Below are 26,614 nucleotides of genomic sequence, written 5' to 3'. Positions count from 1 at the left end.
AACATGTGACGTATTGGAAATACTGCAAACAGGTAGCTATAGTTCTTAAAATTTTCTCCAAACAAGTGCTGTCCGATTTGTGATCCTTTTTATTTGAATGTACAGTCCTTATCTAACAAATCTGAAATTATATTACGATTGGCTATTTTAAATTAATATTTTTGAAAATAAAAAATTAATAAAAAAATAAATAATAATAAACTAAAAAGGGCACACCAAAAAGGATAACTTAACTTAAAAACTAAGAAAAAAGAAATAACTTCATTACAATGACTTAAAAGCTATATTCCTTAAATGTTAATTTAGAGACGACATATGTATTATAAATAGGATATTTGTTTTGTTTAAAGTTAACTTTAAGCCTTACATTCTGTTCTGCAAGAAGACAAAAGTAAACGAATTGCTTTGAAAGTTGTGTGTGTGTTTTTGTTATAGATCTAAATATGACCAGGAACCACAAAATATTTGTAAATTTTAATTTTCAATTTTGTTTTCTATTTTTGTAAGGAATAGCTTTTTTTTTGTTTAATTTGAACATTCAAAGCAATCATTCATTCATTGTATACAAATGCTTATTGAAATTACAAAAAAGAGGAAAAATAATAGAATTAACATAATTTCTTGTTAAGTGTCATAGTGATTGTGTCCTATGTCTATGGTTGTGTGTGTGTGTGTGTGTGGTAGTTATTAACAATATGTATAAGTAGTTGTAAAGGAAACCCCTTGTAACTTAAGTGTCATATAAAATAATAATTGAATAATTGGTTAAATCCCCAAGCTAGGGATGATGTCCAACTGAGACTCCTCCTCCTGCTGCTGCTCCAGCACTGCCATGTTGATTAACACTCAAAGAATTACTGGTTGTAATTGTTGTGGCGTTATTGTTGTTGTTATGGTGATTTATGGGAGTTAAGGTAACCTGAGGACTTACACTAATTATGGAAACATCTTCCAAATTTTGTACAAGCTGGGCAGCCGCGGCTGGTATAAGATTTGTTGCTGTCACACTGCTGTGGCCTGCTGCACTTGTGGTAGTGGCAACCATATTTTGTGTTTGATTTAAGGTTGAGGTCGTTGCTGAGGTCGTATCGGTTATATCATCCTCCTCATCGTCGTCATCATCTACCTCAATGACTGCTGTTGCTGCCCCATTTACCAGTTGTGGCAGATTGGCATAACGACAATTCGAACTTTTACATTTGCAGGAGAAATAACGATTTTTCACCAACCAAAATTTATCGCCATAATCAAAACTGAAAACAAAACAAACCTGGTTAAAAGGAATTAAAAAAAATAAATGTTCCCACTTACCACAACTCCTCTCCGGCCTCCACTTCCCGACATGTGAAAAAGGCAATCTTTGGAAAACGATAATCCTGGTGTTCATAGAAAACCCTCACCGGTATAATATTTGCCTCACACGAATGATTAAAGAAACGACTGACATTGCCATAATAATTGGCATCAATGCAATGATTATTGCCCAAATCGAAAAAGTAACTATCATCCATGCGACGATCGGCCTCATGATCGCTTAGAATTTCTCCACTGTAGGTGGCCACAAATGTACCCTTAGGTATGTGTACCATACTGCGCACACCCCAACCTTTGAAGGTCTCTTCACACTCCATAACTTGCAGGGGTATGGTAATGCCATTTTGTACAACACGGTTCTTGCAGAAACGCTGGAAAGTGAGAATGACAAAATAAATATTAGAAGGGGAATTTTAAAAAGATTTTCTATGATTTCTAAAAAAAAAAAAAAAAGGAATTTAGGCAAAACTCCTTTTTCGATTTAAAAGGCCATAAAATCACTCCTAGTTCTTCTATAGAAAATAGAAGACCTGTAGGTCTTATACAGACTACAAAAGAGCACCAGGTGTTCCTCAGACAATATGTGACCTCTAGGAATTTTACGAGCTATGGACAATAGATAGACTCTTGGTCTTCTGAAGAGGACATAGAAGATATCTGGGTTTACTAAAACCCAAAAAAAAAAAAATAATCTTTTAAGAATTCTAAAGCCATAAAATCACTTCTATGGAATATAGAAGACTTGTAGGTCTCATACAGACTATAGAAGACCACTAGGTATTCTTCAGACAATATGTCTTCTAAAAACAATAGAGCACCTCTAGATTTTCTATGGACAATAGAAGATATCTTGGTTTTCTGAAGGCAATACTAGACCTGTAGGTTTTCAATAGCCAACAGAAGATCCTCTTGCCTTTTAAACATTAAGACATCTGGGTTTTACATAGATAACTGACAATCTCTTGGCCTGCTATATAAATTTTAAAGTCTCTAGATGTTCAATTAACAACAGAATATCTATGGGTCTTTTATACACAATATAAGGCTTAGAGATCTTCTATAGACGATAATCTATGGGATATATCCATTCTTTTATTCTACCTTATTGCAGCCACAGACATCATTGCACTCAAATATTATTGCTGGATCTTCGAAGTTGAAATCCACACTTAAACGACCCTCAGCGGTATACCAACTTTGGCCAGAAGCACCAGTACACTGGCAGCCATCCGTAATGCAACTAAAATGAAAACAATAAAATATATATTTATTTTTAAATCGATTACAAAAATTCTCACTTACCCATCCAAACATGTACATATGCGCATTTGCGAAACTCTACGATCGATTTGTATTGAATTTTGTAAAATTATTGTATCGGTGATGTAGCGAAAATCTGGTAACATTATTTGATCAGATTCATCGACTGGCATTACATTATTTTCATTACGCAGCGCCTGTATGGGACACAGCTCACGACCATTCGATATATCACCACAAACAATGTGGGAACGGCGGCGATGTAAGGCATGCATACGCATTTGAAAGCCCACATGGCGGGCACAATCGGAATTTTCATTTGGTATACAATTATAGGGTAGCTCATCGGCACGATTCTTTAACATTAGATCGGCACCATTGAAAATTAAAAGTAAACTTAGATTTTTACTAGAATGACGGCAAGCAATGTGGCTAAGATAGGGAAAATTTTGAATAATTAATAATTAGAAATAACCATTAACGAAAGTAGAACTTACAGCGGCGTTTCACCTTCAACATTTTGTATATTACAATTGATACCAGTTTGCAATAATACTGATATGGTATCCAAATCGTTATTGTGTAGGGCAGCCCAATGTAAAACCGTATTATTGTCATTATCACAGATATTGGGATCAGCACCTTGTTGCAAAAGTAGGCTGCAAGTTATGAAACAAAATTATTATATTTTTTCATATTTAATAGAATATTTTTCAATAAAATTTACTCACCTCACAATATCCGTATGACCCAATTCAGCAGCCCACACCATGGCAGTCCAGCCGCCATCATCCTGGGCATTAATAAAACTTAAAAATTGTGATATATTCTTACTGGCCTTATAGCTATAGACGATTAATTGTACTATCTCCAAATTTCCTGTACGGGCAGCAATGTGCAGGACTGTATGGCCATCAGGACCCTAAAAAATTTAAATAAAATATGTAATGAAAAATCATTTCAAAAGCAAAATGTCTTACCCTTATGGCCAAATCGGCACGATGTTGTATAAACAAATTGACAATATCATATTTGCCTTCATTGACGGCACACATAACAGCTGTGCGCATTTCTTGATCCATTTTATTGATAAAATCGCTGCCAATGCCTTTGCAGAGCAGCAGATAGGCCATTTGAAGGGTGCCAAAGGTGGCAACTAAATGCAAACAGGTGCCCATGCAACATTCACGCATACAGCTGCTGATATCATATTTGGAAACTGCAAGAAAAAAAACCGATATTAATATAAGAACCCCAAATTATCAGAATTTCTATATATAGAAATCATGTAAATCTTCTATAGCCAAGAGATACCCATCCAAGAGTATGTATCACTATCCAAACTGTATCCTACCACTCACCCAAAATTTCCGCCACCCTTTCTAGATCATCATTTTTGACTGCATAATACATATCTTTGGTTGTAAACTCATTTACAGTGGTACTTCGATCTCGACCCCGGGCAGCAACAACATTCATAACCGATTCCGGTATAAGTTGTTCATAGTTAATTTTGGTATTGGGTTTGAAGCCAGGCGCCTCCGTAAAACATTTTGTGGGATTTTTGTTTTTATTATTGCCTTTACCACCACCAGTGTTATTGGTATTGCTTGCTACCGGTGCCACCAAGGGTCTCTGTGAAGATGAAAATATTGGCACTGTATGACTTTTCATGGTTATGGTTGTGGTCTTTTCGGCTGTGTCCAGACCACAGTGGGGACATTTTAAGACCAATGTACGACTAGCATTTCGCGAGGCAGGTTGTTGAGGATCGTATTTTGAACTGAGTACAATGCGCTGGGCACAGGAGGCATGGAAAAAGTGATGATTTTTACACAAGACAAATTCACCCTGAAAATGAAAATAGTTCCTTAAATTAGATAAGAAAAAATTAAAGAAACTCACTACCACTTACCTGAGTACAAAAGATACCACATTCTGCACATGAATTGTGCGTCTGCAAGCGTCTCTTGTGATCATCACACAATACCAAATAGCCCACCCTCTGACTGGGACGAAACAGATTGAGTATTTCTCCAGTGAGTTGATTGGAACAACCCACTTTCAAGTCATCAATATTATCAATGGCACAGCAATATTGAGTCTCAGGAGTTTTGGGTGTATAGTATTTGGAAGTAGCCTGGCAGAGACAAATCAAATTACTGTTCTTGGCATTGGAACTGGTGGCCTGACTTGTCACTGTGGCATTCAAATTCCTCAGCTGTTTTGCATCCAATTCCAACGACTTTTCACTCGAAGTTTGTTTTGGTTTTGTCGCTTGATTTCGCCGTGTATTGGATGTTGTCGAGGAAGAGGATGTATTTACCGGTTTTGTGGTTGGCTGTGTACCGACATGCGGCTGTGGTGGTGTAGATTCTTTGCGCACCCTCAATGTAACACTGGGCTTTCCCACCTGCACTCGTTTGGTGGGAACAAATTCCTCATTATCACTTAGACTATCATTGTCACTAATCTCATCGCTGCCATTACGTCGTAGTCCCAATTTTTCAAAATGTTTCTCCTTTTGTTTGGCCAGTTTCCGTTGCTGTTTCTTGCTTAGCTTTTTATCTTCCGGAGAACGATTGACATTCCATTTGGATGTTTTTATTTCATGCAAGAATTTATCTATGTCCGGGCAGGGTTTTCGCAATTGTTCCATTTCTTTGCGTGACTTGGGGAAAAGTTTCTTCTTTATGGCACTTGAACCACTGGGATGCTGTTGAGAACTACTATCTTCGGATTTTTCACTTTTCATTTTTGAACCAGTTGTGGAATTTTGTACAATTTGATGGGTGGGTGTGGTATCTGTTTGTTCCAAGCTTTCCCAATTTTGGGCTGTCATGCGAACAATATTCTTGGTTTCGAATTCATAGCGTAGCTCATCATTTTCGAGTATTTTTGTTGTGGGCTTTATGCGCCGCTGTGAACGTTTTGGTAGCACAACTGAAGCATCATTGGCTGAGTTGCCGTGGCGCCTACTGCTACCGCCAGCCCCAGTGGGGGATATTTGTTCCTCGGAATGCTTTTCAGCCTCAAGTTGTATTTTTGCTTTGCGTCCACGTTTTTTGGGTGGTGTTTTTTCATCAATTTGTATGCGTAGAGCCTTGCGGGTTGGCGAATCATCCGCATGATGTCCGCCGCCATGGCCATGGGAGACTTCTTCATCCTTAAAAAAAAAACAATTTAAATTAGTTTTTTTTATTAAAAAAATAAAACCAGCTCCAACTTACCAAAATCTTAAAACCATCCAAACGATTACACAATCTCTCACTACGTCTCATACGTTTACCCTCATCATCATCATGTTTATTGGTATTTCCTTCCGTGACCTCTTCATCTAATTGTTTACGTTTTCGTCCTGGCGCCTTGCGTTCATTTGAATTTGGTGAATTGTGTTGTTCACTACTCGCCGCAGTGTTAGTTTCTCCTGCTGGTGTGTTTGTTGCTGTTGTTGCTGTTAGTCCTTCATTCTCTGTGTTCAATGATTTCTTACTACGACCACGTCCACGTTTGTTTTGCGTTTGATTTGCATTGGGTTTTTCGGTTTGTTCTTTCTCTGCTTGCCCAGGATTTGGACTAGCTTGGGAAATGCTGGCATCATTGATATTGGTTGGAATTTCCAAATTGATCATTGTGACATCTGTTTCAATGGCAGGCTCCTGAAATGAAAAGGAAAATAAAAAAAAAAACATTTTAGTGAAATTGATTTTTTGGGATATGATTAAGTAAATCTGTACCAATTCAAGCGAGTTTTTTTTTTGGGACTGTACTATTGATACCCACTAACGGAACTTTTAAGGTTCAAAACTCGGGAAGTATGGACTTCCCCTAAGACCGCAATGCTTAATTATATAACTCTCCCTAAATAAAACTGACTACTTAAAAGCTTTTCTCTATTCTTTTATTCATAATGGAAAAATGTAGCCATCCCTGTCATCCCATCATCTACATCTACCATTTATTTGTAGATCTATAGAAGCTCAAGTCTATGGCATGATGGGACGACAGGGATGGCTTCTATAGATCTATCATTTATTTGTAGATCTATAGAAGCTCAAGTATATGGACAGGGATGGCTACATTTTTCCATTATGAATATGAAGAAAAGAATAGAGAAAAACTTTAATTAGTCAGCTTTATTAAGGGAGAAAAAACTATGAAAACTTTTCAAAATACCAAAAAGCTATTTTCCTTTACCTCAGACCAAATAGCCCTCTATGATACCTCTGTATATATCGGTTCTAAGCTCTACATCATCAATTATTCAATAATTGTTTTATTGGCATTATAAATATGGGTTTCTAAAAAATAACACCTTTCCCTATTGCATTTTCCCAAAAATCGACTTCAAATCTCCATTGGCAAATTATTTTCCACCTCTTCTGTCATCTCGTTCCCCCCCACTTTTACAAAAGTCAAAAGTCATTTTAAGAAAAAAAAAATTATCATAAAAACGGCTACTCATACACTTTGGCAGCTAAGAGCCTGTTCCCCTACAACACAACAACAGCAAAAACACTACACATTCACAAATACTTGTTATACTTACAGTTTTTGCACCTTTAACATCCCCCGTGCTGTCAACGCTGTCATTAGCCGCTGTCGCAGCAGCACCAGCAGCTGTGCAGTTGACTTTTGCCGCTGTAGCAACGCCACCGGCCGCCGTTTCTGGTTCACTTTTACTATTAGCCTCACCTCCATGACCACCACCAGTACCACCGCCACCCCCATTTGAACTTTCATTTGCCAAAGAACACCCTTCTTTTTCTGCTTCTGACTGGTTGGGGGTGTTAATTTTATCATCATTATTTATATCTGACACCTCTGCCGCCACTCTCTTTTTGCTGTCCTCCATCTCCGACACTTCTTTTTCAATGGGTTTTAATTTGTTTTTATTACAATTTACGGAAGAAGAAGAAATTGCAGCATTTTGATTTTTCATTTCTGATTGATTTTGATTTGCTTTTGCATTGTTGTTGTTGTTGTTTTTGGTTTTATTCTTATTATTATCATTAACATCAACGGCGTTGTTGTTGTTATTGTTGCCCACAGTATGTGTTGTTTCTTTCTCTGAGATTGGCGCGGCAGAGCTGTCACCATCATGTGTTTTGGTGCTCTCTTGTTGTGGTGGAGCTGGTGTTACTCTCTGCTCTCTATTATCAGCCACAAATAACGGCGTCGACGACACTGCCGCTGTTGTTGTTGGTGTTTTGGTGCTCACCTCAACATCTTTGTTTTGATTGAGCAAAAGAAGATTTCCACTATCATGATTATCTTTGCCTTCCGTTTTGTTTGTAAGATGTTGATGTTGGCGATGGCCCGATGAATTGCCATTAGATTTTATTGTAACTGCAACAACTTGTTGTCGATCTGAATTGGCAGCAGCCACCACAGTTAATGGAGATGAGGACGTTGGCGTCTCTGGTTTCGATGCTGTTGTGGGTGTTTCACCATTTATGTTGCCGTTATTATTTGACTGATTATTTTCTTCTTCCGCTTTTATGCTGCTTACATTCGAACCATTATCTTTGGCCAATTCTCGGTTCACTGTCTCCGCCGTCTGTGTGTTGGTGTTAGCAACAGTAGAGCTGCTGCAGCTGCTTGCTAACAAAACTGGCTGACCTTGATGATTTTCGCCGCTAGTGCTTTTTTTCTGGACTTTCTTATTGGTCATATTAACGTTGTTAATATCCAATAATTGTTGTTCGGACTTTGCTGTTGCTGTTTCGTTAACTGGAACATTACAATTTCCTGTTTGATTTTGTCTATTATTATTTTCTAAATTTGTCGCAATTTCTTTTTTCTTATCGACGATAACATGTTGTTCTGCATGTGACGTGCTGCTGGGGCTCTGGCTGGGTTTTACCTCCTGCACTTCCTCCTCTTGTTCGGTTTTTACCTCTTCTTTTTTGGGACTAAGTGTTACTGAGCTGCTGTTGTTGCCATTGGCGCTTTGACTATCCGTCTCTGTCGTTATCGCCACCGTAGCCCCAGCGGCTACTGTTGGCGTTGTTTTTCCCCCAATGCTTTTCTTATCTTTATCTTTTGAGGCAAATTGATTTTTGGACAAATTACGCCACTTTAATGTTTTATCTTCCGTTAAATTTACTTCGGCATTATCCAGATCCACTTCACTATTGAAAGTATTGGCCATACTGCTGAATAAGCTATCTAAACAGTCCGTCATTTTGGGGCAGTTTTCTTGATTTTTTCAAGCAAAATTTTTTTTTTCAATTATTAAGAGTCGCTGCTCTAGCTGGCTGGCTAATGGTTTTTGATGAAAGAAAAAATCTGTTTTGACGTCACTTCTTTACCGTTTGGTCTTGTCCAGCTTTTTTCTTTTTATAATTTTCTTTATTATTTATTTTTAATAGTACATTTAATTACTTCATAATTTTTCACATTGTTTTGTGTTTTCTCATTATTTTAATTTCATCAATTAATTATTTGCATTTTTATTCCTTAATGTTATTGCTTCTTTTTTTAACACATAAAAATCACAAAACACAACACAAAAAATCTTTTTATATCTCTATGTAGTTGCTCTGCTGCTGCTGCTGCTGCTGTCTTTGTGTTGTTGTTGGTTTTGTTTTTGTTCTCATTAAGATTTGGTTTTTTGGAGGAGCACCACGATTTGAGAGTTTGTAACAACAAATAAACTCCCAAAAACCACTGGCATCGACATTATAATGTATTTATTTTATAAAATATCCATTACACATTTGATTTAGAGTAAATTTTGTTATTTTCAAGCATTGTTTTTGTGTTTAAATTGAAATTTTCACGTTCCCCTTTTACTGTGTGCTACAAATTGCTGCTCTCACTCACTAAACTAAACAGAAAACATAGTTCTATGTAGCTCATTCTCTGTTTTTCGCCGAACTTATTTAAAGGCGTTCCAAACAACAGCAAATGGTCAATAAAAATAAGTCTGGACAGACATCAAAGTCAAATGGTATGTTTGACGGCGGTTTGATTACCGAGCACTGAGATATGATAGCAGCTTGTTTGCAAATCACAGGAAAGTGATAACCTTTCCTCGTTATTTAAGCACGGGAAATGGTAATCAAATCACTGACAAATGATAGCTGTTCCTCACAAAAAAAAATTAATTTAAATTTAAAAAAAAATATTAATTTAAACTTTAAATAAAAATTCGTTGCACAATTAGTTAAATATATTATATCAAATTCACAATTAATAATTCTTGATTTCGGCAACAGCAACCATCAAAGGTTTAAAATTTAATTTTAATTACAAAAATTGCAAAATTATATGATGGAAGATTCCCTTCATAATTCTACTATGAGTAGATATTTGGTATCAAATAAAAAAAACTTGTGTAAAATTTTAATCATTTATTACCAAGATGGAGTTTTTATTTTTGCGTTTATACATATCTAATTTTAGAGAAGTTAGTAAACCCAATGTGAATAATATTATTTATATTTTTTTCTAAAAAAAATAAAATAATAGTTAAAGAAAGTTAAAGTTCTCTATTATTATTTTGGCAATTTATGGTGTAAACAGAGCCTTATTTCCATAGGACTAAACTGAACTAAAGCTGTATGGCCACACATCAAATTATGTAAACAAATGTCATTGATTTATTATTTCTATAGCCTTATTTTCATACGACTAGACTAAAGTTAAGCTGTATGGCCACACATCAACTTATGTAAACATATGTTGTTGAGTTATTAATTTCTTTAGAGATGCTATGTCCATGGAAAATGAATTCATAAATAAAAAGGCGCTTTATATATTCCCACCCTTACAGCTTTTTTACTTGTTTTGTAAAATTTGAAGTTTGTCTCTTGTAAGTGTTGCAGATCCAATGTGAGAAATTTCAGTAAGTTTTAAGAATATTTTTCGAACACAAGTTTATATTTTTTAAATATTTTAATTTTTAATTTCACCATATTTTTCTCATTTTGGCTTTTATTTTTTGTTCTCTTCACAAATGTAACCAAAACGCATCGAGCAATCCACATCATTCCAGGTGTCATCATCATAGAGGCCAATATGGACACAATGTTCGTTGCCACCATAGTTATTCGGTTCCCCCTCACTCCAGTTGGTATAGTCAAATTCCAGACCTGTTTTTGTCCAACAAAAATGTTTCAAATTTGCCAAATCATTGGCGCCAATATAGAGCAAAGGTTTCTCCTTATCTGGCGAAAGAGAGAGAGAGAGAGGAATTTAATATTTGATATGCAATGTCAAGAAAAAGATAAATTTTGCAAACCTTTAAAGTTTTCATTAATTAAATCGTGTATCTCCCGATTTTTATCGGCATTTTCAATGCTCAGCAGGGTCATGTTTTGTAAAGTGCATTGGTTTTGCGATTGAAACCAATTGTACTGTGAAAAAAGAGGAGAAAAAACATTATTTTAAGGTTATATTGAAAATATTGAAATCGAGAAATAATGGTGTGAGTACATAAAAATCTTGGCATCGTGGCTACAAATATTAATGTAAAAAAAATTTAAGGAAAACCCACGGCAGGATTTGAGTGCGGCTCTGGTTTTCCTTTATATGATGTGTCACCATGGAAAACCTGGGAACATTGATATGTCAAAAAATTTAATTTTTTTTTAAATTTATTTATTTATTATTTTATTTATTTATTTTTCATCTATCAAAACGATTTTTAACAATTTTTCATTCAATATTTCCAATTTCAATAATTGATTTGACAGTTCATTGTCCCAGCAGCTGTGTCGATGCGACTACCTGTATTACTCTACCATAGAACCAATTTTCAATGGAGTAAAATTTGACAAGATAGGTTACAGAAAATGCAGAGATGTATATTCTTATTTGAAATAATGATTTTATGGTAATATTGAAATGTTTGAAATCGAGAATTAAAGGTGTGAGTACATAAAAAGCTTGACATCATGACTACGCATATTAATGTTAAATTATAAGGGGAAACGACGGCAGAATTCGAGTGCGGCTCTGACATCCACATGTCACAAAATATGTCATGCCAAGATTTCAAGCTGTTTATGTAATCTCACCTTAAAAGTTCTGAAAGAATCTATTAGTTTTATTTATTTTATTTTTTTGATATCATTAATTGAAAATCCATGGTAAAATTAAAAAGGTAAAGTCATTTCAAATAAGCATTCCCATCTCTGTATTTTTGGTAACTTACCTTGTCAAACTTAAATGTATAGAAAATAGGTTCCCATCTCTGATTTGTGTGTATGCAATGGATTTGTAAACATAAATAAATAAATTTTGAATTAGGACCCAAATCGAACTAAGTCAACCTAAAACTCCCTTGTTTCTCTACAAAGTGCTCAGCTGATGACTTAAGCCAGCCAAAAAAAGCGTTCATTGTATTATCACCTTAAGAAGCGTATATAAATCTTGCTCAGTTCCAGAACCGGCAAGTATCTACAAGTTTTGCAATTTTTTTTCGATATCATAAAGGAAAAATCTGTTATTGTAGTACAAGGCTTTTATATTCTTGCAGTTCTGGAGCAGAGCACAAATGCAAAAATATCTAGTATCTACAAATACCGATTCACCTTTAGTCAGTATTCTTCATTTGATTGGAGAATTTCACAGTCCACAAATTCATAATTTCAATCCTTTACAAGGACACCTTAGGGTGAGAATACATAAAAGGCTTTTTTGTCTGACTTAAGTCATCGGCTGGCTTCTTTGGAAAATAACAAAGGAGCGTATGACCAAAATCGAACTAAATCAACCTGTGGCCATAATCGAACTAAGTCAACCTAAAACTCCTTTGTTTCTCTACGAAGAAGCCAACCGATGACTTAAGCCAGCCAAAAAAAAAAACGTTCTATGTATTCTCACCTTAAGAAGCGTATATAAGTCTTCTCTGTTCCAGAACCTGCAAGTATCTACAAGTTTTGCAATTTTTTTCGATATCATAAAAGGAAACCGGTTATCGTAGTACAAAGCTTTTATATTCTTTCAGTTCTGCAGCAGCGCAGAAATGCTAAAATGTCTAATATCTACAAATACTGATCCACTTTCAGTCGTATTTGTCATTTGATTGGAGAATTTCATCGACCACAAATTCATAATTTCAATCGTTTATAAGGGCATCTTAAAGGTAAGAATACGTTGAACGCTTTCTTGTCTGACTTAAGTCATCGGCTGGGTTCTTTGAAAAAAAAAAAAAACAAAGGAGCGTATGACCAAAACCGAACTAAGCCAACCTAGGGCCAAAATCGAACTAAGTCAACCTAAAACTCCTTTGCTTCTCTATGAATAAGCCAGCCGATGACTTAAGCCAGCCAAAAAAAGCGCTCTATGTATTCTCACCTTAAGAAGCGTAGATAAGTCTTGTTCTGTTCCAAAACCTGCAAGTATATACAAGTTTTACATTTTTTTCGATATCATAGAGTGACAAATCGGTTATCGTAGTAAAAAAAAAACCTTTACATGCTTGCAGTTCTGGAACAGACCATATATTTTTCAGTACTCCTTATCAATAAGGATTACAACTTCTATAAACTTCACTTTTTAGTCTTCAAAGAAAAACCTAATTTTTTATCGCCAACAACTCCTGCTTCCAAGTCCCATTAAATCCTCCATTAATCTTTCCATAAAACCTCCTCCTCCTCTTTATCGAAAATTTCTCCATACCTTATGACGCGCTTCAATAAAATATGTATTATTTTGTGTTGAGGTATACAGCTTGGCCCGTACAATGCCGATGGCAATGCAACAAATGCACGCGGCAACTAACAACGATCTACGCGCCATAACGCCACGCAAATAACTAAAACACGATATATATTTACATAGCGGGACCGGGCAATTGTTCTTGCCGTCTGTTTGTGGTTGTGTGTTTTTTTTTTTTGGTTTTCTTATCGCAATTGAGACTTGGCTTTTTTAATCGCAACCAGAGAAATTGCATAAAAAATACTTAAATATTGAAAGCAAAAAAAAAAAATACATAAAAGATTTGAAAATAATATTTTTTACTTAATCACAGAGATTTAAAAATTACAACTGAATCACTGTTGATGGATTATTTTTAATAAAGGATTGAGGTTTTAATTAAATGATGCTAAAAATATATCAAAAATTTTCAGGACAAATATATTCCATGGTAGAATTAAGAAAGTAAAGTCGCGCAATTATATATTTACATTTTTTTTCAAAATTATTCATTTGAAAACATCTCATTGTCAAAATGCTTATTTATAAATCAATTGTAGATACACAAATCAGAGATGGGAACGTGCTTTCTATGCAGTGAAATTTGACACAAGGTAAATTTTAAAAAATGCAAAGATGGAAAACCTTATTTGAATTTACTTTAACTCATTAATTTTGTCATGATATATTCCAAGGAAAGAGGGAATTAAGTACTTTTTCTGGTTTAAGTTGTTCCCATCATCAGCAGAGTATGCTATCCGAAGTATGACTTTATTAACCATATACACAGTCCCACAAAATCGTATAAACTATGAACGGGTTTGGAGAATATTTTTGTAAAATGATGGCAATAAATTTTCTCTCCATTCTCCCTTAGAGTACGGTTACATATAAAGGGATTAACACAATCGATTTGGATTAAAATTGTCATTTCCATTACTAAAACTGCTATCCGAATATAAGGGTTTTACATATGTGCTCTCACTTTTATTATCCTTATGTATTTCCGCGTATATGTTAAAATTGCAATTTTACATATGACTCATAATATTTGCTATTACACACCGGCATATGCTTTCTTATTTTGACATATCAATGTTCCCAAGCGTTGATGCATCTACCTGTATTCATCAACCAGGCATCCAACTCAGCATTTTCTGCAATTTACCTTGTCAAATGTAACTTCATTTCACTTCATCAACAAAAATGAAAAAATATGATTTTCTTTCTCAATTCTACCATGTAAATATCATTAATTTTAAGGAAAATTCGAGTTTAATGACATTTTGTTTTACTAATTCGATATGTGGCCATACAGCTTTATTTAACTGAAGATGATAACTGTCTGACTGGCAAGAAACACACAGACAATGTTTATAAGAAATTGATGAGTACATAGGAGAGAGAGCGAAAGCAAATGAGCTTTTTTCTCCCTCTCTCTTCCTTCTTTTCCATAAATAAAACCATGGATGGGCCAGATAATGATAGATATAATCTTAAGAGAATTTTTAAATAACTTTCCTGTGTTGAATTATAACTCTTTTAATATTTTTTAAGCAAAAAATAGAATTCGATATGTGACCATACAGTTTTATTTAACTGAAGATGATAACTGTCTGACTGGCAAGGCACACACAAACAATGTTTATGAGAAATTGATGAGTACATAGGAGAGAGAGCGAAAACGAATCAGCTCTTTTCTCCCTCTCTCTCCCTTCTTTTGCATAAATAAAACCATAGATGGCAAAATAATGAAAATGATATTCTTAAGAGAATTTTTAAATAACTTTCCTGTGTTGAAATCAAACGCATTTAATAATTTTTAAGCAAAAATAGAATCAAAATAAGTTCAAGAATTATTTTATTAAAACAATTGAACACATATGTACAATCCATGGTAGAACTAAGACGGTAAAATCACGTAATCATATGTTAACAATTTTTTTTTAAATTTATACATACATACCATGGTAAAATGAAAAGGTAAGGCAGAGCTACCAGCTGATTACAATTTTTTTTTCTAAGTGTGTGCGACTTCTGTCAATTTTGTGTATGTATTTGTTGTTTTGAAAAATACAAACAAAAATTTTTCAAAATCAATGATTGGAAGAAACTCAAATTGCGGGGCGCGCATTAATGATATTAACCAGATTTACCACGGAATTGAAGATTAAGCACTTAGGATCATATTTATAAGAGAACATCCAGGCATTTCATTCATCTTTCGCGCTGTTTGACCCATTTTAAAAATAAGCAAATAATTTCGAATAAATGAAAACAACTTGTTGCAAATAATATTGAGTAATTCTGGCAGGAAGCGGGCCTCAGTGCTGCATTTCTTTAGTTTTAAGAAGCTGTTCTACCTCCTTATTGTACCATGATACATACAACATCTCATCGTCAAAATCTATTTTCATAAATCCATTGTATTCACACAAAATCAGAGATGGGAACTCTTTTTTTATCCATTAAAATTTTGACAAGGTAAATAACAGAAAATGAAGAGCTGAGAATGCTAATTTAAAATGAGGTTACCTTTATTTCATTGTACCATGTGTACAACCCTTATCATCTGATAACAGCTTTAAAGGACAAACGTTGCCTATAAAGCTGAACTTGGGCGACAGAGTTGACTTTTCAGCCTTAATATTAGACATGGCGTTGTTTATCAAAAAAATGAAGCTCATTGCCTTCTACAGTTGTACAATTGTAGTTCCTTTGTATACACACAAAATCAGAGATGGGAACTGTTTATTAAGCATTAAAATTTTGACAATGTAAATTACAGAAAATGCAGAGCTGGGAATGCTAACTTGAAATGAGGTTACCTTTATTTCATTGTACCATGTGTACAACCCTTATCGTCTGATAGCAGCTTTAAAGGACAAACGTTGTCTATAAATCTGAACTTGGGCGCCAAAGTTGATTTTCCAGCCTTAAGGTATAGACATGGCTTTGTTTATCAAAAAAACTGAAGCTCTTTGCATACTAGAGTTGGAAAATATAGTTCACAAAGCAAATCGAACTCCATCGATCCTTTTCTCAAAAGGAACTAGTTCCTAAATACAAGGAACTGTTTCAAATAGTTCCGTTTAAATATTGTTCATTGGAATCTTTCTCTTTCACCGTTCTTTTTCTCTTCACTGTGCTTTTGTATTGTGTTGTTACATACAAGCAAGCTGAAAGCACATTGTGTTTAGTTTTCGTCGTGGTAAAAGGATACCGGGCCTTAATTCTTGTTCTTTTATAAAGGAAAGAAATATCAAATGAACAATTTTATAAAATAAATATTTTTCATTTCATATTTTCATAGAACAAGAATCCAGTCCCAGGTAGTCACATCGTAGAATTAAGAAGGTAAAGTCCTGCAATCATATGTTTACAATTTTTTTTTTTCAAAAATTTTCATTTGACAACATTTCATTGTCAAAATGTGTATTTATGAATTCCTGTTTTCTACGAAGTAAAATTTGACAAGTCAAATTACAGAAAATGCAGAGATGGGTACACTTATTTGAAATAACATTACCTTCTTCATTTTACCATGGGTTGTTGTATCGCCACAGCTGTTTGGACAATACACTGTCAAATTAATTTTGAAATTGAAAATTTTGATTGGAAAAATATTAAAATTTTTTGAATATTTCTATCACAACAACCTCCGAATGCCAACCTATAAGAAAACTTATAAAAATCAATTAATTTTTTAACAAAAAATTTCTGACACACATTTTTGACATATCAATGTTCCCGAGAGTTTTCGCATCTACCCGTATTTTTCTACCATGTTTTTTTTTTCTTAGAGACAGTTTACCATCCAGGGAAACCCTTAAAAAGTTCACATTTTATTTTTTTTTTTTTGAGTTTGAATTTTTATCATTCCCCTTTTATTGCCTTAATTTTACACTTTTGTTCCACAATAACCTTAGATATTAAGAATTAAGCCTTCACCACCAATTCGGACAGCTCTTCGACGCCCAGCACTTGTTCACAAATGAAGCCATATTTTCGACTACAGTTAATGTCATTCCATTTCTCATCGCCATGGAAACCGATATGGACACAGCGTTCATTTAATTTCTTATAATTATTCGGTTCTCCTTTTTCCCAATTGGTATATCTGAAGACATCACCCTTGGAGATCCATATAAATTCACGGAACTCATCCAGATCATTGGCACCGATATACAGACGGGGTATGGGTTTCTTGAGGACTGCAGGGAAGAGAGAGAGAGAGAGGAAGAAGACATTTTTATACGTTTTTTTTTTTACATTTGTAGTGTCAAAATTTTCCATATGTACAAGTTATACATATCGTGTGATACATAGATGACATTTTTGTTGTGAAATACATGAGTAAAATTTATATGTAATTTTTCGATCATAGCGAGCCCTATTTTCATTGGAAAAATTTAATTTAAGCCAAAGTGTTATTTGTTTGTTGTGTGAAAATATATAAAATTTAATTTTATGGGCCAAATTCGAACTAAGTCAACCTAAAACTCCTTTGTTCATTTTCGATAAAGTCAGCCCATGGTAAAATTAAGAAGGTAAAGTAATTTCAAACACCCATCTCTACATTTTCTGTAATTTATCTGAACAAATTTCGCTGCATAGAAAACTAGTTCCCATCTCTGATTCATGTGTGTATAATGGATTTATAAATAAACATTTTGACAAAGAGATGTTGTCAAATAAATAATTTTGAAAAAAAAAATTAAACATATGATTGCCTGACATTCTCTCTTAATTCTACCATGGGTTTCGAAAAAGTACATGTGTACCATGGTAGAAGAATATAGGTAGACGCATCGACACAGCTGCTGGGACAATGAACTGCAAAACCAATTTTGGAATTGAAAATGTTGAATGAAAAGTTATTAAAATTTTTAAAAATTTCTGAAAAACGCGAATTATAATAGCCTCCGAATGACGTAGTATAAGAAAACATATAAAATTCTACTTATATTTGAAAAAAACATTTAAATTTTTTTGACATATCAATGCTCCCAAGCGTTGTTGCATCTACCTGTATTCTTCTGCCATGTATGTGCTGTCACTTTTATTGTCCATGTGTATTTGCGTGTGTATGTCAAAATTGTCATTTTACATATGACTCATAATTCATGCTATCACACATTTGCATATGCTTTTTTATTTCTTTTTATTTTTTCCAAAAAATATAACATTTTATGGAAGACTTTTTTTCGGAAATGTACTTTCTGTTCCAGAATTACAAGAAACTAAAACTTTTTACTTCGATAACTGATTTTCCCTCTTTGATATCGAAAAGAATTCTAAAATTTATAGATTCTTGCCGGTTGTGGAACAGAGCATATATTTTCCCCACCAAAATAGGGATCGCTGTGATCGAAAAAGTTCATCCGTGCAATGGTAGTAGAATACGCTTGGAAACATTGATATGCCAACATTTTTAAAATGTTTTGTCAAAAATAAGTAGATTTTTATACGTTTTCTTATACGACGCAAATCGGATTTTGCATTTTTCATCGGATTTTGTTCCAGAACTGCAAGAATCTAAACTTTTTACTTCGATAACTGATTTTCCCTTTATGATATCGAAAAGAGTTCTAAAATTAATAGATTCTTGCCAGTTGTGGAACAGAGCATATATTTTCCTACGAAAAATAGGGATCGCTGTGATCGAAAAATAACATAGGTACCATAGTAGAAGAATACGCTTGGAAACATTGATATGTCAAACATTTTTAAAATGTTTTATCAAAAATAAGTAGAAATTTGCATTTTTCAACAATTTTTAACAAATTTCAATAATTTTTCATTCAACATTTTTAATTATAAAATCTGTTTGACAGTTAATTGCACCAGCAACTGTGTCGATGCAACTACCTGTATTCTTCTGCCATGATGCGTACTTTACTCATGCATTTCACAACTGAAATCTCGTCTATGTATCACACGATATGTGCAACTTCTACATATGGAAATTTTTGGCACTACATATGTAAAACCCTTAACGTCTGATAGCACCTTTAACACTTACACAGAAAAGCTTCATTCAAAACAGTTTTCACATCATTGGCCTTTTCTTCGCTATCAATGGTCACCAGGCTCATTTTCTTCTTCTTACACTCGTCCAAGGCTTGCTGCCAGGTATACTGGAAAGAAAATCCAAAAAAATATATATAATTACTTGGAAACCTCATTTTCCCCCACCACATCCCTTACTTGATTCTTGGGTTCTATGAAATATTTATAAGTTCCGGTTTTGTAAACATTCGTTTCCGAATCTTCTTCCTCCGCCACGGCTCCATGCCACAGTAAAGCGTTAAGGATAAGGTAGGCCAGACAAGAGCTTGCTTTCATTGTGCTGTTCGAATAGTAACTGAACGATCGCTTAGAATACCCAGAATCGCCAACATCCGCAGCAGTGTTTGCGGTTTGTTATATTTTTAAATATCACAATCTCTTCTTTTTCTTATTTCTTTGCCGTTGAAAGGCAAACAAATACAGTGACAATAGTTTGCGAAATATCGTCACTTATGCTTCAACCATTCGGAATAGTAATATTGAGTTGTGAATGAAACTGATAAGGTGTAAACTAGAAACTAGCCGTTTTATACGAAGTGAAATAAACCGAATATGAAGGCACGGTACATGAAAATTTGAGGTATGGAAGTGTTCAGACACAGCTGGCAGATCAAGTCTGAATTGTCATTGAAAATTTCTTAAACGAGCTAAAGAATCAGCGTTGTCTCTTTAGGCGGGATAAAAGGTCTGTGTGATTTGTATAATCCACAATCACGAAGGTAAAGTCATGAAATCATAGGTTCACAATTTTTCCAAAATTATTCATTTGACAACATTTCACTTGTAAAATATTTATTTATAAATCCATTGTATTTATAGAAATCAGAGATGGGAACCTATTTTTTTGTGCAGTGAAATTTGACAAGATAAATTACAGAAAATACAGAGATGGGTATGCTGACTTTAACTTCTTAATTTTATCATCAATTTACCATCGTATAATAATTTTAGAGGGTCAGCGTGGACTCATTGGATGAGTTAAAACATCTGCGTTGTCTCTATTGATAAGATAAGGCATCAATAGGTGTCTATAGATCGAATAATGATATGCGTTTGTTTATAGGCGAAGTAGAAGAATACAGGTAACCGCATCGACACAGTTGAAGTCGTCGGCTGACTTCTTTGAAAAAAAGAGTTTTAGGGTGTCTCAGTTCGATTTTGGCCTTAGGCCTATGCATGGTAGAAGAATATAGGTAGACGCGTCGAAACAGCTACTGGGAAATGAACTGCCAAACCAATTTCGGAATTTAAAATGTTGAATGAAAAATTATTTAAATTTGTAAAAATTGTTGAAAAACGCGAATTATAATAGCCCCCGAATGACGCATTATAAGAAAACATATAAAAATCTAGTTATATTTGAAAAACACATTTACAATTTTTTGACATATCAATGCACCCAAGCGTTGATGCATCTACCTGTATTCTTCTGCCATGGGCCTATGTTCTTTTCGGAAGAAACCAACCGCTGACTTAAGATGAGAGTACATAAAAGGCTTCTCTGACTGGCTTAAGTCATTGGATGGCTTCTTCGTAGAGGAGGAATGCAAAGACATAGAAGTATAAAGATGGGACAAAACAGAGTCAAAATATGGCAACCCTGTGAAAATTCCTCTGTTGTTACGATATTGTAACAACATAGCTACCGATGTTAAGTTATTTATTTAATTTTGGATTTTTCAAATTTGTTATGTGTGCATTTGCTCGGCATACGATTAGGCCATCCGACTGTCACAGAGACTCCCAGGGCTAGGGATCTCAACCCGCCAATCGAATCCAACACACTAACATTGAAAGGGGACTTTACTACAATTGCTCTACTCTACGATATACAAAATAGGAGTCATCATACAGGGATCTCGGTGGATCGATCCCACACTCGCCCACCCTACCTGGATCCAGTATTTCCATTTCTTGCGTTTCTCTGAATCCCCTTGAACCACACGCTTTGAATCACACACTTACTTCATACCACCTTCCCCCCTCAAGTTATACAAATTTAGCAACACATATTAGTATCTACTGTTTACAAAAGAATCATTTTTAATTTTATTAAAAAAAAATAAGTTAGCTTTAAATATTTTCTTAATTTTTTTCTCTACTATTTTTTTTCTTACACTAAAATTGACAAACTGTATGGTATAAAAAAAAAACAAATTAAGAATAATACCGGGCTTTCTTAAATCTATGGCTTTAATTACTCGGTAGAAACCAATATATTATCCTTTGCCTTGCTTTTCCCGCGCAATATTCACGCGTCTATACGAAATTACTAGCCACCTAAAAGAGCTCTCTTAACCGGCCTAATTGCCGCTAAAATTCCACGGCCTAAACTATCAGATCGAATCACAAGGACTCAAGATAATTTTACTGTAACACCTCCTAGCCTTTGAAAATAAACGCGGTATTTTTCCCTTACAAACTGATTATTACTTAAATCCTAAGAACTATAACCTATCTTATTACTAAATCTTTATACTGAATATTATATTTTTTTTCTCGAAATTTATGATTATTAACTCTTTTTTTCTTTTCTTTTAGTTCCAAAAAAGGAGACAGCAAATTTTATGGACGTCACATATATATATAAATATATCTATCAAGGACAACACAACGGTAAGACACCTTTTACCTGAGCAGTGATTTATAACGTTATTGATTAATTCTTCTTATCTCTTCTTCCAGTTTACGCTTCTTTCCGGAGGAAACAGATTTTGAACGCCAGGCAAACCCTGAAATGAAGCTGGACTTGTTGACTGGTCCTTTTACAATGCCGGCGTTCTGGGCGGGATCAATAACAGGCACAGCAAAAAGCTCAAAGTTGCAGCTGGCCAGTTTACAATTCAAATCTCCACACCCTCAATGTAACTTTTTTTGGCTTTTTTCTCCTGTGGACAACTTGCCACTACCTTGCGTTACCAAAAAGAAAAGGCAATTTCCCGCCGTTGTGCTGACCAAAACCGGACAATTTTCGGTGCTTCCAAAAAAGCTTGATACACCACCGGAATATTCCTGTTGGAGCAACACACATCACATATAACAACACATTACTCAACAAACCACTGTTACAAACTACTTACACAATAAAAAAAACGCAACACACAAATTAAATTTTTCCACTTCTTCACTGCTCTCTAGCTAAGTTTCACCGGTAACGTCTTATTCTTAACTTTGGCTTTTCTTATGCTCGCAGCCTTTTATACCCCTCTTCTCAGTGAATCCCGCCAGACGCTCATTTTCCACGAAACACCATTTTCCTGAGCCATTTTCAATTTTCATTCCTTTTTCTTTTCAACTGTCAATAGCCATTTTTTATTCTATTGTGAATTCTCATTTCAGCTCACCCCGGAGTAGTAGTAGGTTCCCACCTACTCAGCAATCATAGGGCTGCCTAGTCACTTCTTAGCCTGAGTCACCCTGTCATTCACTACCTTTATAATACTCTTTAACTCAACCCTGTTCGAGCCTAATTTCGTACGTAGCGAACCCTATCAAACCATTTCCGGCATTTTGATCCCATCGCCACCCAGACTACACACCCCGCAGAAATTACAAGCAAATTGAAATCTCGAAGCATCCTCACCATCCTCACTAAAAACCCAAGAAAACTGAGCAAATCCATTTGAGGACCAATTATGGGATGCACTACCAACAGAATTGGGATAATTTCTGCGGTGGTTGTGGACAGGTTTTGCCAAAAAACCCGGCCCCATATATTTGTTGCCTTTTTGCGCCGAATGTGAACGGCCTGCAACAAAACTTCAACTTCGGCCACAAAATCGAGGACGGAGGTGATGTGCACGGCCGCATTACTCATTTACGTGGGGACATCCCACTCCCTGAAGGTCTCATGCCGGGCATAAGCTCCGAACAGCAGGCTGGTCAAAGCCCTCCCCCTCATGCTGGTAAATATCCCCCATCGAAATAGAACCACATAAATTAATTTATTTTTCTAATCTGTCCATCAGATCTGTGAAACATGTCTTGCTAGTTCGCCTGATAATTCTCGATCCGACACCCTGAAAATATCGTGTCACTACCAAACATCGATCGAGTTCCGAGTCCGGGAAACTCGCTGGTAATTCCCCTATAGCAGGTCAACATTTGGGAAGATCAAAAACGCTCATAAATTTTACAATACGCATTCGGTTATTTATAAAATCCCGCATTCAGTATTTCTACTAAGACAAGTTCAGAGGAACGGATGGGATTTATCGGCCCACTCCTTTGGGACCTTCACTACAAAAAGGTAAACATCCGGAACAACCCAATAATTCTACCAACCCAAGACCTTGTGTGGAGTTGGAATATATTTGTCCTCTCTGGCGGATCCACACTGGTAACACCCAACAGCTCTAAATGAAAAATTCTCCGATTTCATCAAAATTTCACACATTCTTCTTGGTTATGGATATAATCTTCAAAGTTGGAATCTATACGTACTTTGATACACAAATAATTTGATCAAATTATTGAAATCATGGTACAATAAAAAAGTAAGGTAGATCTGAAAGCTGATTACAATTTTTTTCCCAAGTGTGCCCGACTTCTGTCATTATTGTGTATTATTTGTTTTGAAAATAAAAAAAAATATTTTCAAGGTCAATGTTTGGAAAAACGAACACTGCGTGGCCGGCGTTCAAAATATTACCCTGTTTTGTCCTGGAATTGAAGGAATAAACAGTTTGGATCACATTTTTGAAAAAAAATCCGTGCGTTCAATAACGCATTCAAAAAATAACAACAATTATCAAAACATTTTGTCGCATACAATTTTGAAGTATTTTGACAGAAAGCGGGCATAGCCCTAGGAATGTATTTCGGTACTTTTTTGTTTGTTTTGAACATTTAATAACTTTCATTCCTTAATAGGTGGTGAAACATTTTGCATGCGGAAATATTTGTGCCTATGCCTGTCTTGTCGTCGTGGTTGCCGAAGAACGGATTTTGTATGCGGTATTTGCTGATGTGATTGATAGGTAAACAAATACCATAATCGTGGTGTCTACGTGATTGTCTGGTAGAATGTAGTTTTATGTATGTTCGCTTTTTATGTATGGGAATCTTTCATTAATTTATGCCGGAATAAACCAGATTGTGCTATTTTTATCGCCACCGGGTGTGTTTGAGTAAAATTTTTTTTTTTTTTTTTCAAATTTGTATGTCGCGTAGAATATTTTGTAAAAGAAATTAGACAGCTGTGATAAACGTGAAACTAGAGTCTGATTACTTTGAATTACCCAATTAGGGGAACAGATCAGCTGATATTTTTGAACCTTAATACGAATGAATTCAGTACGAAGGTGATTTTACTATCGTATTTAGTTTCATCAGACACATTTTCTATGTTTTGTTTTGATTCATTCGATTTTGAATTAAACAATTGCTGATAAATGTGATATAGAATTGGTACCAAATGTGAAATAGTTTTTGAAAGTTATTTTAGAATTCTTTTTATAAAAATTGAATTGGGAAAGGGGATTGAACAGACTTTCTTTTCCACTTATCTTTTAAGATCTTTTGCATGACAGATTCCAATCGCCTTTCCATTTAGATCTTCGAGAGAATACATATTATTTCCTATGGGCTTTACTATACGACACTTCGTAAATTTCCGGGCAAACTTAGCATTAAAATTTTTCCCAAAATCGCTAAGAACATAGTTTCTTTTATATACCTCTTGCCCCGGAGAGAAAATAATCGTACGAGCCCTTGCGTTATACCTTTTTGCGCTTTGTTGATAAGCCTGATGCATATTCTGTCTAATTTTATTTCGGATTAGTTCCATCTTGTCGTTACGATCTAAATGTATAATTTCATGGTCCGCCAATGAGTGGAGCTTCCGAGCTAATTTATAATCTGAACCATGGGTATACATACTATGACCAAACAGCGCGAAAAATGGCGTTACACCAGTTGCAGTATGAATCGATGTTCTTAAGGCGCACTCTATGTCTGTTAGATACAGGTCCCAATCTCTGTGGTCATTTTCTAGATATGCCCTAATCGCCGCCAATACTGATTGATTGACTCTCTCAGATGCATTAGACTGCGGAGCATATGGAGCTGTTTGGATATGATTGATTCCATATGTTTCAATCATGTCTTTGAAAGTTTTAGATACGAACTGTGCCCCATTGTCGGAATGTATCGTCTCGGGTACGCCAAACTTACGAAATATATCCTCAACCATAAATTTTACCACATTGGAAGCTGTTGCCTCTTTCATTGCCTTAAGAAATGTAAATTTGCTAAAGTGGTCCACCACTATAAATATAAAGGCGTTGCCACTTTTAGACCGGGGGTATTTCCCGAGGAAGTCAACGTAGAGTTTCTGGAAGGGAAGATTTGTCACGACTTCATTTCCGATCTGAGGCTGAGTATTTTCATTGGTAGGCTTTGTCTCTTTGCAAACAGTACATTTAGACACATATTGCCTAACCTGGGATACCATTAGAGGCCAGTAATATTTTTCTCTTAAACGAAAAATGGTTTTTGATATGCCTCCGTGAGCTGACGTCGTTCTATCATGGGCTTGCTCTATTAAAGAATGGGTCAAAGACTCTGGGACCCACAATTTCCACTGAAACTCTTGTGTTTCTGGGTTATAGGACTTGTGATCTCTTTTAAATACCATATTGTCGACAATCTTTAGATCGGGGAGATTCTCCTTTTTATTTGCAATAATTTCTCTAAGCTGTTTGTACGAATCACTTTCAAACTCGGTGGTCTCGAATTCAAAAACCCGATTCATGTCTATTTCGTCGGCATTGGGTAGGCGGGATAGCATATCGGCGACAACATTTTCCTTTCCTTTTCGGTGCTCGATTTTGAAGTTAAATCCCTGAAGTTGCAATGACCAGCGAGCTAAACGACCACTGAGGTCCTTTAGACTCATCAGCCATTGTAAACTAGCGTGATCTGTTATCACGGTGAATTCCATTAGCTCCACGTAAGGACGGAAAGTTTTGATAGCCATCACCGCCGCCAAGCATTCCTTCTCTGTCACGCTATAATTTCTCTGACACTTATTGAGCTTTTTCGAATAGAAAGCGATCGGATGCTCATGTCCTTCGGCATTCAGCTGAAATAGAACAGCGCCGATGCCATATTCCGAAGCATCACATTGAATAAAAAAGGGTTTGGAAAAATCTGCGTGGCGTAACACCGGTGCGGAAGTTAAGGCCCTCTTTAAGTTTTCAAATGCCTCCTTTGCCTTGTCCGTAATTACGAATTTGGGCGATTTCTTCAGGGTATCAGTAAGGGGAGCTGAAAGTGACGCGAAGTCTTTAATAAATCTTCGGTACCATCCTGCTGT

General features: G+C 35.3%; 3 protein-coding genes and 1 long non-coding RNA gene across 4 annotated transcripts; 1 reads left to right on the top strand and 3 right to left on the bottom strand.

The window, feature by feature from the left end:
• Window positions 1-231: 231 nt before the first annotated feature.
• On the bottom strand, window positions 232-9,515 carry LOC131802332 (probable serine/threonine-protein kinase DDB_G0282963). The gene is made up of 11 exons (XM_059122445.1): window positions 7,124-9,515; window positions 5,805-6,233; window positions 4,490-5,740; window positions 3,936-4,425; window positions 3,555-3,793; window positions 3,306-3,496; window positions 3,072-3,233; window positions 2,617-3,006; window positions 2,416-2,554; window positions 1,312-1,685; window positions 232-1,253 (listed from the first exon to the last, which is right to left on the bottom strand). The coding sequence occupies exons 1-11, from the start codon at window positions 8,759-8,761 to the stop codon at window positions 779-781; spliced, it is 5,778 nt and encodes a 1,925-aa protein (XP_058978428.1). The 5' UTR covers window positions 8,762-9,515; the 3' UTR covers window positions 232-778.
• Window positions 9,516-10,427: 912 nt separating this feature from the next.
• On the bottom strand, window positions 10,428-13,348 carry LOC131802285 (lectin subunit alpha-like). Its single transcript, XM_059122258.1, has 3 exons — window positions 13,207-13,348; window positions 10,823-10,937; window positions 10,428-10,748 (listed from the first exon to the last, which is right to left on the bottom strand). The coding sequence occupies exons 1-3, from the start codon at window positions 13,324-13,326 to the stop codon at window positions 10,516-10,518; spliced, it is 468 nt and encodes a 155-aa protein (XP_058978241.1). The 5' UTR covers window positions 13,327-13,348; the 3' UTR covers window positions 10,428-10,515.
• A 3,735-nt stretch (window positions 13,349-17,083) lies between these two features.
• Window positions 17,084-19,653, bottom strand: LOC101896536 (lectin subunit alpha). Its single transcript, XM_005186671.4, has 3 exons — window positions 19,435-19,653; window positions 19,250-19,364; window positions 17,084-17,438 (listed from the first exon to the last, which is right to left on the bottom strand). The coding sequence occupies exons 1-3, from the start codon at window positions 19,570-19,572 to the stop codon at window positions 17,164-17,166; spliced, it is 528 nt and encodes a 175-aa protein (XP_005186728.1). The 5' UTR covers window positions 19,573-19,653; the 3' UTR covers window positions 17,084-17,163.
• Window positions 19,654-21,375: 1,722 nt separating this feature from the next.
• On the top strand, window positions 21,376-24,411 carry LOC131802311 (uncharacterized). The gene is made up of 5 exons (XR_009342145.1): window positions 21,376-21,912; window positions 21,982-22,447; window positions 22,636-23,201; window positions 23,265-23,797; window positions 24,169-24,411. It is a non-coding gene; the product is annotated as an uncharacterized LOC131802311 (long non-coding RNA).
• The last annotated feature ends 2,203 nt before the right edge of the window (window positions 24,412-26,614 follow it).

The sequence above is a fragment of the Musca domestica genome, unplaced genomic scaffold, assembly GCF_030504385.1.
Source record: "Musca domestica strain aabys unplaced genomic scaffold, Musca_domestica.polishedcontigs.V.1.1 20, whole genome shotgun sequence".
Lineage (NCBI taxonomy): Eukaryota > Metazoa > Arthropoda > Insecta > Diptera > Muscidae > Musca > Musca domestica.
This window is presented reverse-complemented; position numbering and strand designations above follow the sequence as displayed.

Coding starts and splice junctions, on each gene's coding strand:
- LOC131802332 (XM_059122445.1), bottom strand. CDS start 8,761: ATGACGGACTGTTTAGATAGCTTATTCAGCAGTATGGCCAATACTTTC. Junction 3,234..3,305: donor GGTCATACGGATATTGTGAG/GTGAGTAAATTT, acceptor CATAACTTGCAG/CCTACTTTTGCAACAAGGTG. Junction 3,007..3,071: donor GTTGAAGGTGAAACGCCGCT/GTAAGTTCTACT, acceptor TCCCTATCTTAG/CCACATTGCTTGCCGTCATT.
- LOC131802285 (XM_059122258.1), bottom strand. CDS start 13,326: ATGGCGCGTAGATCGTTGTTAGTTGCCGCGTGCATTTGTTGCATTGCC. Junction 10,938..13,206: donor TTATTGAAGCGCGTCATAAG/GTATGGAGAAAT, acceptor CTTTTTTCACAG/TACAATTGGTTTCAATCGCA. Junction 10,749..10,822: donor AATTAATGAAAACTTTAAAG/GTTTGCAAAATT, acceptor CTCTTTCGCCAG/ATAAGGAGAAACCTTTGCTC.
- LOC101896536 (XM_005186671.4), bottom strand. CDS start 19,572: ATGAAAGCAAGCTCTTGTCTGGCCTACCTTATCCTTAACGCTTTACTG. Junction 19,365..19,434: donor TCATAGAACCCAAGAATCAA/GTAAGGGATGTG, acceptor TTTTCTTTCCAG/TATACCTGGCAGCAAGCCTT. Junction 17,439..19,249: donor TTTGAATGAAGCTTTTCTGT/GTAAGTGTTAAA, acceptor TCTTCCCTGCAG/TCCTCAAGAAACCCATACCC.